Raw genomic sequence first — 16,659 nt, 5'->3', positions numbered from 1 at the left:
TTAAACTCCACTTAGGATCATGGCTGATTATTTTTTAAGGTTATCCAGTAAAATTACTCTTAGTTCCTGCCAAGCAACTCAAAACATTTTGAAGGTATTTTAGTAATTCTTGCTTTTTTTATCATTTTAAAACACACTAGAGCTTTAAGAAAGAAGCTATAAGTCCGACTTTGAATTTGGATGAAGAATGTTCTCTTGCTTCAGAATGAAGCAATCATTACAAGGCACTTCCTTGCCTTGGCTTATTTTTCACTGTTCAGCAATCTTGTTGGGTGTCTCTTTCAATATCGATCCTAATCGGCTATATATTCAAAAATTGATAATTAGGCCAACCACTGTTATGATGTCTTCAAACATAAAATATGGAAAAATGCGTTCTATTGCTGGTGACAGCTATGTTCTTTCACTTCTATCATATTTGATTTTCTTCTATTGGGAGTTGCTGAAATTCAGACTCCGGATAAGCAAAAAATCTTGCTGCGATAGTTTCATGGTACATTAAGAAACTTTCCATGTTTCTTTGAAGCACTTTCACTTCAGATTTGTGCTGCCCATAGCAAAAGGCTTTAGATATTACCCTGCCCAAAAAGAAAATGGCTTTGGATGTTAGTCAAACCAGGCAGACAGGCACCAAATGAGCCTTCAGTAGTTTCTCTGTGACAGATGTTGGAAGAACATCCAGTTCTGCTAACACTGCCAAAATGACCTGGTGTTCTTTAAGACCATGGCAGAAGAACCTGTCTATAGATTTCAGTGGTGTGTCACAAATGGGTGCAGTGTTTAAATTTGTCCAGGGGTGGTTTTCAATATTCCTCTCATGCAAACCACGAGAGCCATCCAGTTCCAGCAAGCTGATTACCTCCTATTTAAACACATCCTTATTGGAATTGCAGTATACCAGGATAGTCACTAAGGGATTCTTATTCAGTATCCAATACTTCAATTATCCAATATCCCTGACAGGTATGCATAGAACAGTCTGCTAAAATATGCTATCGGCTATGAATTATAAAATGAATAAAATGCCAAAACAAAACTACATCATGAGAACCATCCAACTGCCAATGCACAATAGTGGCTGTACAATTAGAACTGCCATGCTGTGAAACTAATGCATAAGGAACAAAGTCAGAAAATCAACAACTCTATCACACTGCAGAGATGTAAAATGTTCTCTTTCATGACCTTCCGCTGTCACTCCTTAAACAACACACATTGAAAAGAGGGGGAGGTTTCACAGTTGAATATGTCAGGCATTTGAGTATCTTTATAGATTTTTTAAAACATGGTAAACTGTTTGGTTTTACCAACGGAAATACAAGGGCTTTAAAAGTCGGCTCTGTGGGATAGATACCATCTTCCGTATCAAAATATAACAAATATGACAGAAGAGCTCATGCACTCATGTAAGGTGACCTTAATATTGCATAGCAGAATCCAAAGTCACGATAGGACTCAAGCCCAGCACAAAATAAACTCTATGAAATATAAAAGGCAAAAATATTCTGGAAGCATTTTAGATCTGCACAGAAAACTCCAGCTGCAGTCTTTTACATGTGACAATGCTTTTGGTTCTAAAACAAATCAACCTGCACTGAACTTTAAAACACCAACGCCATTGCCTCAGAACTTTAAAATGTTTATTTTTTAATTCTCTTCACATGACGAAGTACATGTGGTTGCACTGATATAGGTTATCCCCCCTCAGAAAACCCTTCTGTCATATGTAGGACAACCATTCTTTCATTAGAACAAAGCAACAGCATGGTAAAGCTAGTGTATGATGCCATCATTTCCCCAGCTTTCCTTTTCCATTGGTCAGGGTTCACAGGGGTCCTTTACCCTTCACACCATGAATAGTCTCAATCCAAGGTTAAGATCAGCCAAGCATAGCACCACCTAGCTCTGATTCCATTCAAAGGTTAATTTTGACTGTGTTCTATTTATAATCTTTAATAGAAACAGGCCATCTATCCTCCTGTTTACAACAGACAACTCGCAGGAAAACATGAGATTTGCATTACATCCATCATGTGATCAACTGACCTAGCTGGAGGCTTTTGCAAGAACTGTACTGAAGAAACAGTAAAGCATGAAACTGTTTTCAAGTCACATTCCTGTCAATGCATGTGTGTTAAATATAGAGGAAATTCTAAAATATATATATATAGCATTTTGTATTGGGTTATCGAAGAACCTGGAGCTTACAAAAGCCAAAATGGACCAAAATGCTTAGCAATGGTCTCACCTATTTCCCTACATTGCTATTCAAGAAATGCCTTTATAGGTCTGGTCCGTTTGGTCAACCTACATTTTCCCCCTAATTAAATTATTAAATTAATATTTTGTCTTCTTCTGATGGCAAATCAACAAGGTGGGTGCTGGACTTTACTTGTGGGTGAAGTGGGGTCCCCCTATAAGCTTTGGGATCCTATGGGATGAAAAGCTGATAATGACTACAGTATTCAATAGTCTCCATGGGCCACCCCTTAACATTGGTCACATTTCTGCATTTAAAAGCCCACCTGACTTGTCAAAACCTGTGAAAAAGCCACTCCACAGGGAAGAAGTGTGTTGATCACCCTTTACTCTTTTGTGCCTTCTCATTTGGCACTTTGTTTCACTGAAAAACACTTCATTTTTTTCCCCCTGGAAAGTCATTGGTTTTTTCAAGGTCTTTCCTCACCCTCCAGGTAAACCAAAAAGTTTTAATTTACTTGGATAACTGAAGAATCCAAGACAAAATTCAATGTAGTGTGCACTCTGAGCATGCATTTAGAGACACAAAACAGCAGATCCAATGTCTGGAAGAAACATCCTGAGGTAGTTTGCTATTCTTTCAATAACAAAACCCAATGTTTCAGTCTGAAGAATGGCCAGGGTCCAGCAGTAAGGTAATTCAGGAAAATGAGATCTGAACAATACAGAAAAATGGGGAAGGGTAATACACCAGTAAGATATCTAAGCAGGATGTCATTAATGTAATCTGGGTAACAAGCATATATAGTGTTTGTACAGTACTGTCGAAAGCCTGAAAAAACAATCATAAGTTCTGAAGTTTTAAAAGGAGTTCTTAACACTCCATTAAAGGAGAAAGCATTAAAAATCTCCAGTGACATTGATGCAACTATTGTTTGAAAATGAAGAAGTGAATGGTTTGTCAAATTTGCATCATCTGCACATGTGGGGTCAAATCAACATTTTTTTTACATATAAAACGAAGATATAGAAGATATATACAAAAAAGTACAGCTGTAAATATAAACAGGTTTCCAAATACTAAATAAAAAAACATTAAAAGAATAAAGCTTGAAGATTTAAAACAGTACTAACTCAAATTACCAAACTAAATACTTAATATTTCCATACAAACCAAATAATTTTTTACATGACTCAAATGGATCACCCACGTTTTCAGTGAGATCAAGAAACCTATGGAGCCTAATGTAGTTCAGCAAGAGGCAGGTTTCAAACAAAAAAATAAGCAAGGGATTAAAATAACTTGGCAAGAGTTAGCATTTATTAGAGCAGTTTAATCAACTTTCAAAGGGAAACGACAGGAAGTGTGACATATGTCCATCATAGCAGAAAATTCATTTATAATGTCCTTCAAATAAGTAATTTAAAAAATACCCGTATTAAAATACTGTTATACATTCACCCTGAGCAAACAGTTAATCTCCTGTTGGGGATTTATCTTATTTGAAGAAATATTTTTTACATTTAAACATGCAAATGTGAAATAACACGTAAAGGAAAGGAATCTACACTACAGTATACTACTTCATGTACAGCATGTCAAATGAATTCATAAAGATTTTAAAAAAGCAAACTAGCCTTAGTGATCACAGTTAATTTAATAACCCTTTCAGGTGCTTAATTTGATCTTTTACAAGTTAAGAACATTAAAATGTACTGTCAAAGCAGAGTGCAGAACTGACTAGGTGACAACCACAGAGCGCTTTCTTAAATACCTGCAGGAATTTACAATTCCTCCTGTCTTTTATCATCAGTGGAGTAGGACAAAGCGGCCTTTGACTATAAACAAACGCATCCCTCATGTGTATATCTGTGCGTTATGACAGTGTGGATATTAAGGCAAATTGCTCACAGCTGATGATGCCAGTTATGCGTCATTAAACATTCAAGGTCCTTCCAACTGAAAATGCACATCAGTTCATAGATACTGAACTCCACCATTAAGATGAATGCTTTTATGGTCCCACATATAGACGGTTACGTCTGAGGCCACCCATCCAGTATTTGGCTACTATAATCCAGTGCACAATAAAAGAGCTGCGAAGCTCTTCGTAGATCAGAGGAATAAATACATCTTCACAGTAAAGGCAGTATATAAAGAGACAAATTCCTGTACCAGGACCTGACCAAGCTGCTCTATACTGAGCACAGTGGGCAGAACACTGTTCCAGCCCTGCCCACTCTTGATATAGGTTTCCAGTATCTTCACTGACAAAAACAATGGATGATCCATACAAACTGAACTGCAGTGGTCTCTGACTATTTTTAACAGTGCTCCTTTCCTGTATTGCTACATCTATTTACAAGTACATTCAAAGGAAGAAAAAAAAAAAGGCAACTGTAATTTCTGTAAACTGGTTTCTAAACCGCTCAAACATTTCTACAGTTTAAAGAACCTTCTTTTCTACACCTGAGTTAATAAAGGTTTTGTAAGAAACAAAACAAAAAAGAGAAAACAATTTGAGTAACCTCTTTCTGGTCATCCCTCCAGTGAGGTACGAATTATCGCCATTCGTGTTACAGCAGATACTCCCACAGGCCTTGTGCCAGAGCAGCAGTTTCGCCAGGTGTGTGGTGACGGGTCCAGAAATAGCAGTGCTCCAGCTTCCCCTCCATGTAAGGGCCTTTACATTTCTCTTTAAAAGAGAAACTGGGACCACGGAGCAGACATCCGTGAATGAAAATTTTCGTCCTCGAGAGATGCTGTGGCTGCATGTGACACACGTCCTTCAGTGACAGTAACTGAAGCGCGATGGTGGCCAACGATTTAGCTGCAACAGGATCGACGCCCCTAACCCCTGCCCTCGTGCCACTCTGCAGAGCTGACCAAGTAGCAGGACTTTATCCCTTTTTCAAAACTTCCTAATTACATGAGAAATTAGCCAGTTTGAGAGCGAGAGACATAAAAAAACACATCAAAATGTCGTGGTACCAAGTTCACAAATTCATTTAAAGAAAAGAGAATGGCCATTAGCTGCCAAAGTCAAAGTCAGACTGCTGGTTGAAGAGTGAGGCACACCTGTTTCTTTTGCTGTAGTCTTCTCTACCTTAGGAAAAAGAAAAATAGCTGTAAGTCAGATATAAACAACAGATATATTTGGGATTCACTATAATGAGGAATACAGAATTCTGCAAGAACGATCCAGGAGCTGCCTTAATGTAACCTGATAAGAATTATTATGTCTTACAAAAATATATGTTCCAATATATTCCGGGGAACACATTTTCAATTAAATAGATTTTAAAATTTTCTCCTTTATTAGTAAAAACAAGTGCAAGGAGCCACAAGCTCCTAAAACATTAAGAACTGTTACGTGATTTATATTTGCCTGCTTAGCACATATTGGAGAACAAAATGAAAGAGTACTGTGCAGACACTAAATTTACAAAAAATGGATGACCAAAAAGCATCCAGTGTGAACTACCCATTTGTGAATTAGCTGTACAAGTCCTCAATTTTTTTCAATTTAAAAATTAAACATTGTGGGGAATGATGAATTTCACTCAGGAAAACTTTCTGAGGAAAGCTTTAGGCAGCATTGTTTCTCTCTCCACACCTGAAAAAGGCTCCACGGCCGAAACGTTGTGTTTTCTTTCTTCTCTTTTCAGCACGGAATAAACCTATTACTTGTTCCTTTGCAGCCTACGCATGCTGATGCAGCTACCCACCTGAACCATTGTTTTTCTGTTCTCTGAAACAAGATATACTTTCACAGTTCATCGATTCTCTTTGCAGTTGTACCAATTTTTATTTTCTTGAAAACGTAAAAAAAACACTGAACAAAAACTTTAGGAAGCAATTATTCAATTTTGTAAAAAAAGATTCCCATTTTGTTGAACTCATCCTACCTTTTGCTGAAGGTTCAAGCTTATTAACAGAACATACTCAAATGTCTGAGGACTTATTAATAGAATGACCTGAACTGCTTCTCAAATGACCTCACCTGCTCTTCTCCCAAGGTGGGCCAGCTATGCTCAGACTCCCTGTTTGCTGGTGGACCCCCTGTTTTCAGTCAAGGGGACTCCCATCTGCTGTCTAAATGACAGAAAAATGCAGATTCAATTAAATGAATTCATCCCAGTAGCTGCACCATTGTTTGTTGTGCTACAAATTGTTTACTTACAGTAACTGATTAGTAGAGACAAGTTAGTAGAAAGCAAAGGTTTTCAGTGATGTTGGTAAAAACTGCAAGACTTCACTCACCAAGGACCACTTAAAGGGCTTTGCTCAGCACTGTATGACAGTGGAGGTGGTTGGAGAGTAAAGTAAGAAATAAAAGCACTACTTGCATAGTCCCCACATGGTGATTCAAATAATGAGTCTCATCAGCAGCCATATCACTCTGCAACTCACAACTGGCAACCCTGAAGCTAAGCAGGTATGAGACTGGTCAGTACCTGGATGGGAGACCTCCAGGGAAAAACTAAGGTTGCTGCTGGAAGAGGTGTTAGTGGGGTCAGCAGGTGGCGCTCACCCTGCGGCCCATGTGGGTCCTAATGCCCAAGTTTGGTGATGGGGACACTATAGCGTAAAAATGCACCGTCCTTCAGATGAGATGTAAAACCGAGGTCCTGACTCTCTGTGGTCATTAAAAATCCCAGGGTGTTTCTCGAAAAGAGTATGGTGTAACCCTGGCATCCTGGCCAAATTTCCCATTGGCCTTTACTAATCATGGCCTCCTAATAATCCCCATCTATGAATTGGCTTCATTACTCGGCTCTCCTCCCCACTGATAGCTGATGTGGGGTGAGTGTTCTGGTGCACTATGGTGCACCAGGTGGATGCTGCACATTGGTGGTGGTGGAGGGGATCCTCATTACCTGTAAAGTGCTTTTAATAGAGTGTCCAGATAAGCACTATATAAGTGTAAGCAATTATTATTATTAATTAAATCTCACTGCTATTGGATCCTGACATACCATGACCACTAGATGGTGCTGTGCATCTGACATTTCTTTTTACTTGAGCCATGTGTTTGAACAAAGCCTGTTACCTGAGCCCTTATGTTCTGTGCACAGTAAAAGCAGACTCGCATTGAACTAAGAATCATAAGCCAAGGGAGAAAAAAACAAACTATCAGACCAAGTCAAGTGACAGCAAGCATCCAGTAGAAAAAAACGATGAACAATAAAATGAAACGACGAGCTTACTGTGTCTCCCAGTTTTCTTTGATATTAAAACTATAAGTTACTTAAATGATCAGTGTTTACAGATGCAAAAGCATCTCATCTTTAAATTTATAATGTACTGGAATAATAAATTCCAGACACAGTAGAGGAATGACTGGTCATCTACTGTGTTCAGTCAGTTTAGGTAAAACCACTGTTGTATGCACTTGTCATTATAAGTCTAGGTTCAGACTGTCTTTATTGTTTTTATTATCCAGGGACTATAACTCCAGTAACTTTTATTACACACTAAAAGGAATTACTGGCTAACTAACCATGACACATTTCATCCAAATATGAATGAGACAAAAGCAAACAAACACATAAAACCACACTGTGTATGGTTTCAGATATTCAAATTCAGAATAATAGTTTTCTTGTTTAGGAATATTCAGTACACAAAACACGAGGCACAGTGAGCTGCTGGGGTCTCCCTAGCCACACTGTTGAAGCTGTTTCCATTTGGATAAGTAATTAAATGAGGAACATGAGCTGAATGGCCTCTCATTTTTAACTTTTTCTCCATCCATCCATTTTCAGTAACCACTTTACAGGCCTTCTAAGTATAACTGTAGCCTAGGCTTCGTGAACTGTAGCCTAGCTTTGCAGGCATAGGGCATCAGACCTAGACGGAGAATAAGTCTGTGGCAGGACAAACACTCTCATATATACGGGGGAAGGGGGTAATTATAGACGTCAAATAACCTGGACAGCATTTCTCTGGACTGTGAGGAAACTGGAGTGTAGCCTAACCTTTCTAAATTCTTCAGTAACCTAAACATTAAGATAAACTTGAAGACATCAAATTAGAGTTGAATACAGAAGATGTAGACACTGTAAGTGTAGCCCCATGAACCTATTAGTCCCAATACACGGGTGACAATGGGAATGGGTGTCTGGTCCTCACCCTGGGCGGAGGTACTGCTGTGGCACCGGCCCCGTCATTCTCTGCTGGACCATCATGCCCTGGAAGTAGCCCATCCTCTCATCGGGGTGCCTGTACATGGCCATTCTGGGCTGGCCCTGGGCGAAGCCCATGTGCTGAGGGTGCTGCATGGCTTGCATCAACTGGTGAGGCCTTTGAGGTGGGTAAGGGCTAGCAGTGAAAGGATGTGCAGGATAAGGAGAATGGGGCATCATGTGGGGCGATGGACCACTGCCGTCATCCTGCATCCCTGGGTGCACTGCACGAGGGCCGTACATGAACCCAGCCATATTAGGCAAAGACTGGGTGCTGCGTCTCCGAGTAGCTGCATTGTGACTGTCCAGGTCCAGTATTTCTTTGGGACTCTCCGGCCTTTCAGGCTCCTCTTCTATTCTCGCTGCCTTTACTGGGGTAGCAACCTCCCTGATCTCCACAGAACTACTTCTGGTCCCTTCGGGCAGCGGGTTTGGAGAGACCAGGCTGCTTGTCGAGCTCTCGGAGCCCTGAGGAGACATGCTGCTTTCTCGTAGTCTTCCGTTCACGTTGGCACTGGCCATGGGCATGTAGGTGCCGGAGGGCGCAGGGTGGCGAGGCTGATAAGGTGGTCTAGGCCACTCCTCTGTGGGGAAGCCACCTCCTGCGCCACTGCCTTGGTGCTGGGGGAAGTACTGTGGCTGCTGGTACTGCTGGTACATGTTGGAGCCGCCTTGGGGGTTCTGGGAGGCCATGTGGTAAGGATATGCTGACCCCTGCTGGTGAAACTGGGGGTACCTGGCCGGGCCTTGGTGAGGAGACATGGCCTGAGGCAGGGCCTGGTTAGGGAAATGCTGCCGATTGGGGACAGGCATTGGCCTACCCAAGGGCATTCCATACATGGTATGTCTAGGCCCAGTCATGTTGTTATACTGGCCTGGGACCCCCTTCTCCTGGGCAAGCCTGTAAGGCGACATGGCAGGGTTCAAGGGCCCTGGTCCTCTGTGGGCCATGCCGCTCAACAGATGCTCCGTCCCAGAATTATAGCACTGCTCTTTAAAATACCCGTTAGGAGACCTCATCTCGGATTCGATGTGCTGTTTAGGGTCTGGCTTGCCGTCGTTTTCTTTCCGGTTCTCTGGGGCTAGTTCTGGCTGCTTCGCTTTGGCAGGGGGCTCACTTGTTTTTTGATCGTTTGCCTCCGGGGGGCCCTGTTCCACCGTGCACTCGCGCGCTGCAACACAGGTGTCTGTTCCCTGCGGGTGTCCCGGCACAGGCACGTGGTCTGCCAGGCCTTTGTCCTGACTGGCACCCTGGTCAGGGCTCTGCATGCCCACGCCTGAGGATCTGTTGGAGGTCTCCGTGGGGCTGGGGACCGATTTCCTGTCTTGCTCCCCTGGAGCCGGAGTGACTCGAACAGGCTGAATGGGCTCAGCCATTTTTGGCTCAGATGGTGTCATTCCTTTAAATGAACAAAGAGCAGGAAAATATTAGTGCCTTTTTGGTGCAAAGAAAAACCAGCATTTTACATGTACTGTGGTGTGATCGCCATACTACAATATCAGTTTCATGCAAAATAATATTTTCTTTCAATGTGAGAGGAAACCAAAGGACCCGGACTAAACATAGGGACAACATACAAACTCCACACAGATAGAACCTCAGGTCCAAGATTGAACCCAGGGCCCCAGTGGTGTGAGGCTCAAATGCTAACCTCTGTGCCACTGAACCACCCCTCATTATTCATTTACGTATAAAAAATCCACATTGAACAGGTTATATAGTTGACTTTGGGATAGTTATTATGATAAAGGAAAATAAATATTATTTATTAAACAAAAAGTACAGCTTGTGCCTAGCTTGCTGTGTGTGCCCTCTAAAAACATTCACACTCAAAACCTTGCATGCTTCAGCACATGAAGACTTCATCATGTGCCTCCAGGCTGCACCGAAAGAGCAGAGAAATAAAACTGCTCAGAGCTCTTCTGGGACTCTCACTGTATCGATTATTGTACCTTCTTTCTCCAACTCTGGCAGAAATAATGCCTAAGAAGTAAAAGGCCCAAGTCTGGTCTATTGAATATTTCATGAATGACAGAACAGTTTATAAGGAAGGGAAATACTTAATCATAGACACATTTGATGGATTCTAAGTCTTACCTGTTTTATTCCTGCATCACTCAAATTAATCTGCCAAAAATATGCCAACAGCTCCACCTAACAACCTTTTGTTGTCAATTAATATAAAATGTGCTAAATACAATGTATATGTACACAGTGTATTTAGAATCTTACATATTGATGCATATTGATGAATAAGGCAATGTTATTGGCATACTTAATTCTGTATATATATCATGTATTAAAAATTCGGCAGCTACTGTACATTTTTTAAATAGTGGGTAAGACTGATTGTTCAGACTGCAGTTGGCAATTATTTATAGTGTACAAATATTGCACAAATAATCCCCTCCCAAAGGTGCCTCTTCCAACAGTTAAGACTAATAAGCAATAACAATAATGGACACATAAGGCATATGACATAATGGATTTAGATTTTCAGAATGCTTTTGATAAAGTTCACATGACAGCCAACAATTTTGGCCGCCATATATAAAAAAAAGATGTTGCTGCTCTAGAAACAGTTCAGAAGAGCAACCAGATACATTTGGTATTTTAAAATCTTTAAAGGCATTGACAAAGTCAACCCAGAAACTGTCAAATATGATCCAAAGGATACAAGAGGAAATACTATGTGAAAACTGATAAATAGGAGGGACTACTGTACCAAGAGGGTTGGGGGAGTATGGAACAAGTAACTCGGACATATTGGTAAAGCCGATACTTCTTAAAAATTTAAATGCTCAACTGAGTAATATATGGGTGAAAGAAGTTAAGTTGTCTATGTATTCATCCCTTTTACTATAGTAAATCTTAATTACTGTGGTGCACATTTACCTTGACCAGTCACACAATTAGATGAATGGTCTCTCAGAGAAATAACAGTGGTTCAGATGATATCATAATACTTTATATATGGCCATTTCTACAACGTTTCTCAAATACTGAATGTGAAGCAAAGATTCAACCATGAAGATCAAACAGGGATAAAAGCTGTAGAAAGGCACAGATCAGGAGAAGCATATAGAAACTCCAAAAAGCACCGAATGACCCTTTTAAGCCATTGATCATTAAGTAGTTGAAGGTGTATCCTACTACCCAGACACTGTCCTTATTAGACTATCTCTACAAACTGAGCAGCCAGGAAAGGTGGGAACTGGTTACGGATGCCATCCTGAGGTCAAAGAGCATTTTGAAAGAGCTGTAGAGTTCAATGACTGAGACGGGAAAAAAATGTCTCAGTCATTGAACAAAGCTGGCCTGAGTGTACTGAAAAAAATACATCTCAAATCCAGCATGGAAGTTGAAACAAAGCATTTAAGTGATTCTGCAAACATATTGCAAAAATTGGAACTTTCTAGTGTAAATGCCTAATGTGCCAGAAGTTAGAGGTAAACCAGCTTTAGTCCACTAAAGACCTAGAACTACGATGAAAATTCACTTTTCAACAGGACAATGTTTCAAAACTATACTGGAGTGGATTAACATAAGTGAATGTCCAAGACTGGGCCTAAATCCTGACTTGAATCCAATAGAAAATCTAAGGTAAGACCTGAAGATTACTGTCCATCAACAGTCCCCAACCAACCTGATAGTGCCTGAGCAAGCCTGCAGAGGAAAATGGGTAAACACTGCACCTTCCTGCTGTGCAAAGTTGACTGAGACTTATCCAAAAAAACAAAAACAAGCTGCTTTGTACTTATCAACATAAAATTCACCTCTATTCTTTTCTGTATATATACACATACAAGCATATACTTTGAGAGGTAAATACTTCAGGAGACATCCATTACAGTGCAACACTAATTCCTCAGGTAATTTATATGATTATACGGCACTTTTACTCATGAGCAGAAACATATACATGAGAATCCAAGGCAGACAGAAACAGAGGAGTATTACCTTTCCTGAAAGGTTCCTCGGGGTGGCTGCTCTCACTCTCCACGCTGTTCTCTTTGGCAGGCTTCAGCAGCTGTATGTCGGGGGGAGGGGGAGGTTGTGGCGGGGCCTGTGGTGCAGGTGGAGCCCAGGGGGGCTGTTGATAGTTTCCCAGGTGCTGAGAGAGGGGGGAGGTGCCCGCGGGGGAGCAGGAGGAGGCAGAGAGCTGCTGCAGAGCGATCATTTCGGGGCTCTCTAACATGGAGCCCAAGTGCGTCCTGTGCTCCTGGGGAGGGAGAGGAGGAGCGGGGACGCGGTGCAGGGGGTCTCCCCGAGGCGCCCCCGGTACTGGGGAGCTGGCCCCAGAGGGCAGTCTGTACAGGCCTGCTGGCTGGCCATTGTGAGGTAGGCAACCAGGCGGTTGATCTGGCCAGTGTTTTGCGGGCGCTGGGCCGTGGACCACGCTGGGGTTGAAGGGGGGCTGCACCATCTGCCCACTCGAGTTCTGCTCCTGCAGCCTGGGTGTCGGGGGTCTCTCCTGCCCCAGGCCATTCATCCCCGACCACATGGGGGGCAGTGTGACCGTGGGGTGCCGGAAGTGGCCATACATGCTCTTTTGGGGAGGCGGGACCTCGGCCCCTGTGAAAGCACTTCCCCCAGGGGGTCTAACTAGTCCTTCCGGCCGCTGCTGGGAGGGGTACAAGCTGCCCTCTGGTGGGGGCCCACAGAGGCCTCCGGACTGCAGAGCTGCAGGACGGGGCCCCAGCGAGGGGCCGTGAGTGGGACCGATGTAAGATGGTTGTTGCTGCGGCGCCGACAGGAGTTTGGAGTTGGGACCCCTCATCCTTGGACCAAGATGCTCATTTGCTGCTGGAGAAGGCTGAAACCACAGAGGCGTTCAGTCAGTGCGATCACATGTAAGCATCTAGCTGAAAACAAATACCTTCACCTGAAGGATACAGAAAGACCTGAGTGGCTTTTCTCTGCAAAAAGCACTGGTGTTGAAGATAAAACAATGGAGACTGATGATCTCCAACCTACCTGAATATTGAACTGCTGAGGTAGGTGCTGACGGGCTGGTTCTCCCAACCTCGGCTCAGGTGGTCTTTGCGGTGCATAAGGAAACCGGGGATCCAGAGCAAGACGGTGGATAAATGTCCCAGGAACAGGGGGTCTCTGCAGCTAACATGACATTGACACCAACAGAAATTAGACCAGACACCAAAAACGACAGCAAAACGCCTAACGAGATCTGCATCTTAAGCTCCAAATGTATACCTTGTACAACTTAACAGCCGACTAATAAAAATGCTGCTAATTTTTTCTCTAGTTTATATGCAGAATTTTATTATCCTGTACATGAAGTCAGCGTCTTTTTCATTCAAAGCAATTGGCTCAGTATATTAACACAAAATAATTAATTTAATATTTCAATCATTATTAAATTGCAATATCTTCTTTTAGCACTAATCAGGTCATCTTCCATGCAAAAACAAAGAAGAAGGTATACACCGGTTGTCATGTTGATCAGATTTGATTTAAAAAAAAAAAGATTCTTATATCCTGTCACACCACTATAAAACCAGAGTGTTTTTTGGATCACGAGCTAAATTATAAATGCACGATTAACTAGAGGGTATACAACCTTTGACACAAAATGACTCCTTTCCTGTGGGACCGTGGTGATTACAGAGTTACCATTGAGACAGAACAACGCTGCCTACCGGATGGCATGGCTGATAGCTGGGAGACTTCTGCTCCGGCCCCGAAACGCTCCGACCAGAGGGGAAGGGCTGGCTGTGTGCGGGCCCGTTGACCCAGGCCGCCGGCAGGGGCTCGGAGGCCGGTCTCCACCTCTCCTCCTCTGCGGGGGGGGCTCGGCCCTTGCCGTTGTGGGGGACCCTTCGGCGATGGACCTGCTCCATGGTCCGGGTCAAGGCTTCGGGCCCCCCCGGGCGCTGGGACCGGCTGCGTCGCCTCTCCCGCCGCTCCCTGTCCTCGCTGCTGACTTTGAACTCTTCGTCTGTGTCCCCCTCCTCCGAGGGGAAGTGCTTGAGCAGGGCCTTGTTAAAGCAGCGCTCCAGGGCCTCCGCCATCTTGGTGTACTCTGGAGAAGAAGGAGGGAAAAGAGCTGCTCAGTCGACAGTCGGAACAACAGGGCCCAGTTTATTTTTGGGTTAGCTTGTCCAACAGCGTTCCTTGGAAGGTGACACCCTTTGAACTGCAAGGGTGCAACAAAGCCCCCCCTTGCACTGTAATTTAATTTTGGCTACAAGCCACATTTCTCAGATCTTAAGTTGTTGACCTTTTAACATTTCTATTTAAAGCCATGAAATACAGAAAAATATGGTATTAAAAGAATATTTTCTGTTCTACGCCAACAGGAAACAAAAGTAAAAAAAGCATAATATGCCAAAACAAAAGTTTGTGAACTTTTCTTTGTCAAATAAGATGCTACAAGGACAATTTTGAGAACATAGTGTGCATGTCTGCTTTGATAAAAGTTCAGATTTTCAAATAAATAAGTAGTAAACAACACTAAGTAGAGATGAAAACAATGAAAATGAGATTAAGTTTGAAAGATCTTCGTTCAGGTAAAATGGATGTGTCCTGAACGAACATGGTGTATCCATGCCCTTCGGTGTTGAGGCACACAAATCTTTTTTTAGCTCAAGCCAACTGACAGAGGAAGCTAACTGCACAATGGCTGGGTCAACATGCTCCATGTAACCTTTGACCCGCCTGACATTCCCTAAGGAGCACCTCATGGAAAGATATCCCATACAATTATTTCTTAAGAAAATATGGAATGTCTTGTGGTTCGTCTGTCAAGAGAGAGCTCCTAAGCACCAACAATGCTGAAATACCACATTGAAACATTTGAAACTAATAAAATAACACTAAACTAGAAAATTAAATGAATGAAAAGCTATTTCATGGCATTCTTTTACACTAATAAAAGAAGCAGGGTCTCTTTGAGCAGTAACAAGGAAAATCCCCCTGGAATTCTTCTGGCAGCTCCCTTAAAGTAACAGATAAAAGAACCAAGTGGTTCATGCTTTTGATTTGATAAAAAAACATTAAGAATTCTGCTTTTTAACTTGCCTAAGTGCGCATACCCGAAAGATAACAGTTTCGGGCTGACTGGGCGTTGGACAAGCAGGCCTTCAGTATAAGCAGCTTCACTGAAGATTTTTGTAGACCGTGCCTTCAAAGTACAGACATCCAGTTCCAAATGGGGTCTGAAGCCTTTGCTTACACATCTGCCCTCCACCCTTCTATTATGACCATCAATGCCAGTTCAGCATCTCTGAAATCACCAACCAAGCCACAGCACGGATGACACACTGGCCAGCCACAGCAAATATATTCTGCTCATAGGGGGCCTCTTTTTCACAGATTTAAAGGGTCGATCACATTGCTGTCCCCATATATCCCATTTGTTGACTCATGCAACTCATTGCCAGCAATGCTGTAAGGGAAGAGCTTTTAACAGTCTCGCTGGGAACAGGACCATCTCTGGTTCAATTTATTGGTTCATCAGTTAAAGCAAAAGTACGGTTCTTTGCTAAAAAAAGTATTTTTACTGCACTAGGGAGCTTCCTACACTTCTGTCATTAACTGTAGTACTTGCGAATACAACTCACTAAATTTTAGTTTACGCCTTTGAAGTCAGCCTAATTAATGATCTTTTATTATGATATCTACACCACCAACAACAACAATACCAACAATAATAATGATGTCCCTAAGCGGGCAGAGAGAATTTGTCTAATTTCGTGCCTTAATCTACTGCAGTCAGTTAAAACCACACAAAGCTTTTCAGTTGTTTTCACCTCTGAAACCCTAAGGACGGTTATTAATGTACATCAGGAAAAGTAATGGGGGAAAGGCAACTGTGCAAACTGCTAAACACAACAGTGAGAGGTTTTCAGTAAAAAAAGATAAAAGACTTTTACCACTATCTTCTCCATTGTATTCCAGACAGTTTTCAAACATGAGCTTCACGTCTGAGACAAATTCATCCTTTGCAATGTACTGGCCTTCATTGAGCTTCTTTTCAATTGTTGACAGGTCCATTGGGGTCTGAAAAAGAAATGGTAAATTTAAGTAATACATCAATATGCTGTTCATTTTACAACTTTAAGGTTGAATACATGATCTGAAATTTATTGGTCATAGTGGATAATTACTGCATGTGTATAAAGTACTTGCTTCTTATTTTCTGCTAGTTGTGGTACATCATCACATGCAGCACAAAGTGGCAGCCTTTCACCTGGGCTTAAGAAACATTTAATTAATTTAATTACAAGTTGTCCCTTATCTGTTTAGGT

General features: G+C 42.1%; 1 protein-coding gene across 4 annotated transcripts in view; it reads right to left on the bottom strand.

Moving 5' to 3' along the window:
- Positions 1–166: 166 nt before the first annotated feature.
- The window catches only part of cecr2 (CECR2 histone acetyl-lysine reader), an 82,401-nt gene continuing 65,908 nt past the window's right edge, over positions 167–16,659 (bottom strand). For 2 of the 4 annotated variants that reach the window (XM_015353102.2, XM_015353105.2), the window contains 7 exons: positions 16,285–16,411; positions 14,050–14,432; positions 13,367–13,507; positions 12,350–13,205; positions 8,336–9,788; positions 6,204–6,295; positions 167–5,306 (listed from right to left, as the gene is read on the bottom strand). In XM_015353102.2, coding sequence (XP_015208588.2) covers positions 6,235–6,295; positions 8,336–9,788; positions 12,350–13,205; positions 13,367–13,507; positions 14,050–14,432; positions 16,285–16,411 — 3,021 coding nt within the window. In that variant the 3' untranslated portion in view covers positions 167–5,306; positions 6,204–6,234. Of the gene's footprint in view, positions 5,307–5,372; positions 5,952–6,203; positions 6,296–8,335; positions 9,789–12,349; positions 13,206–13,366; positions 13,508–14,049; positions 14,433–16,284; positions 16,412–16,659 lie in introns of those variants that run through there. The other 2 variants (XM_015353104.2, XM_069192125.1) reach the window with 2 other exon arrangements.

Source organism: Lepisosteus oculatus, chromosome 7 (assembly GCF_040954835.1).
Source record: "Lepisosteus oculatus isolate fLepOcu1 chromosome 7, fLepOcu1.hap2, whole genome shotgun sequence".
In the NCBI taxonomy this organism is placed as follows: domain Eukaryota; kingdom Metazoa; phylum Chordata; class Actinopteri; order Semionotiformes; family Lepisosteidae; genus Lepisosteus; species Lepisosteus oculatus.
The sequence above is the reverse complement of the archived record's forward strand: the minus strand, read 5'-3'. Positions and strand labels throughout refer to the sequence as shown.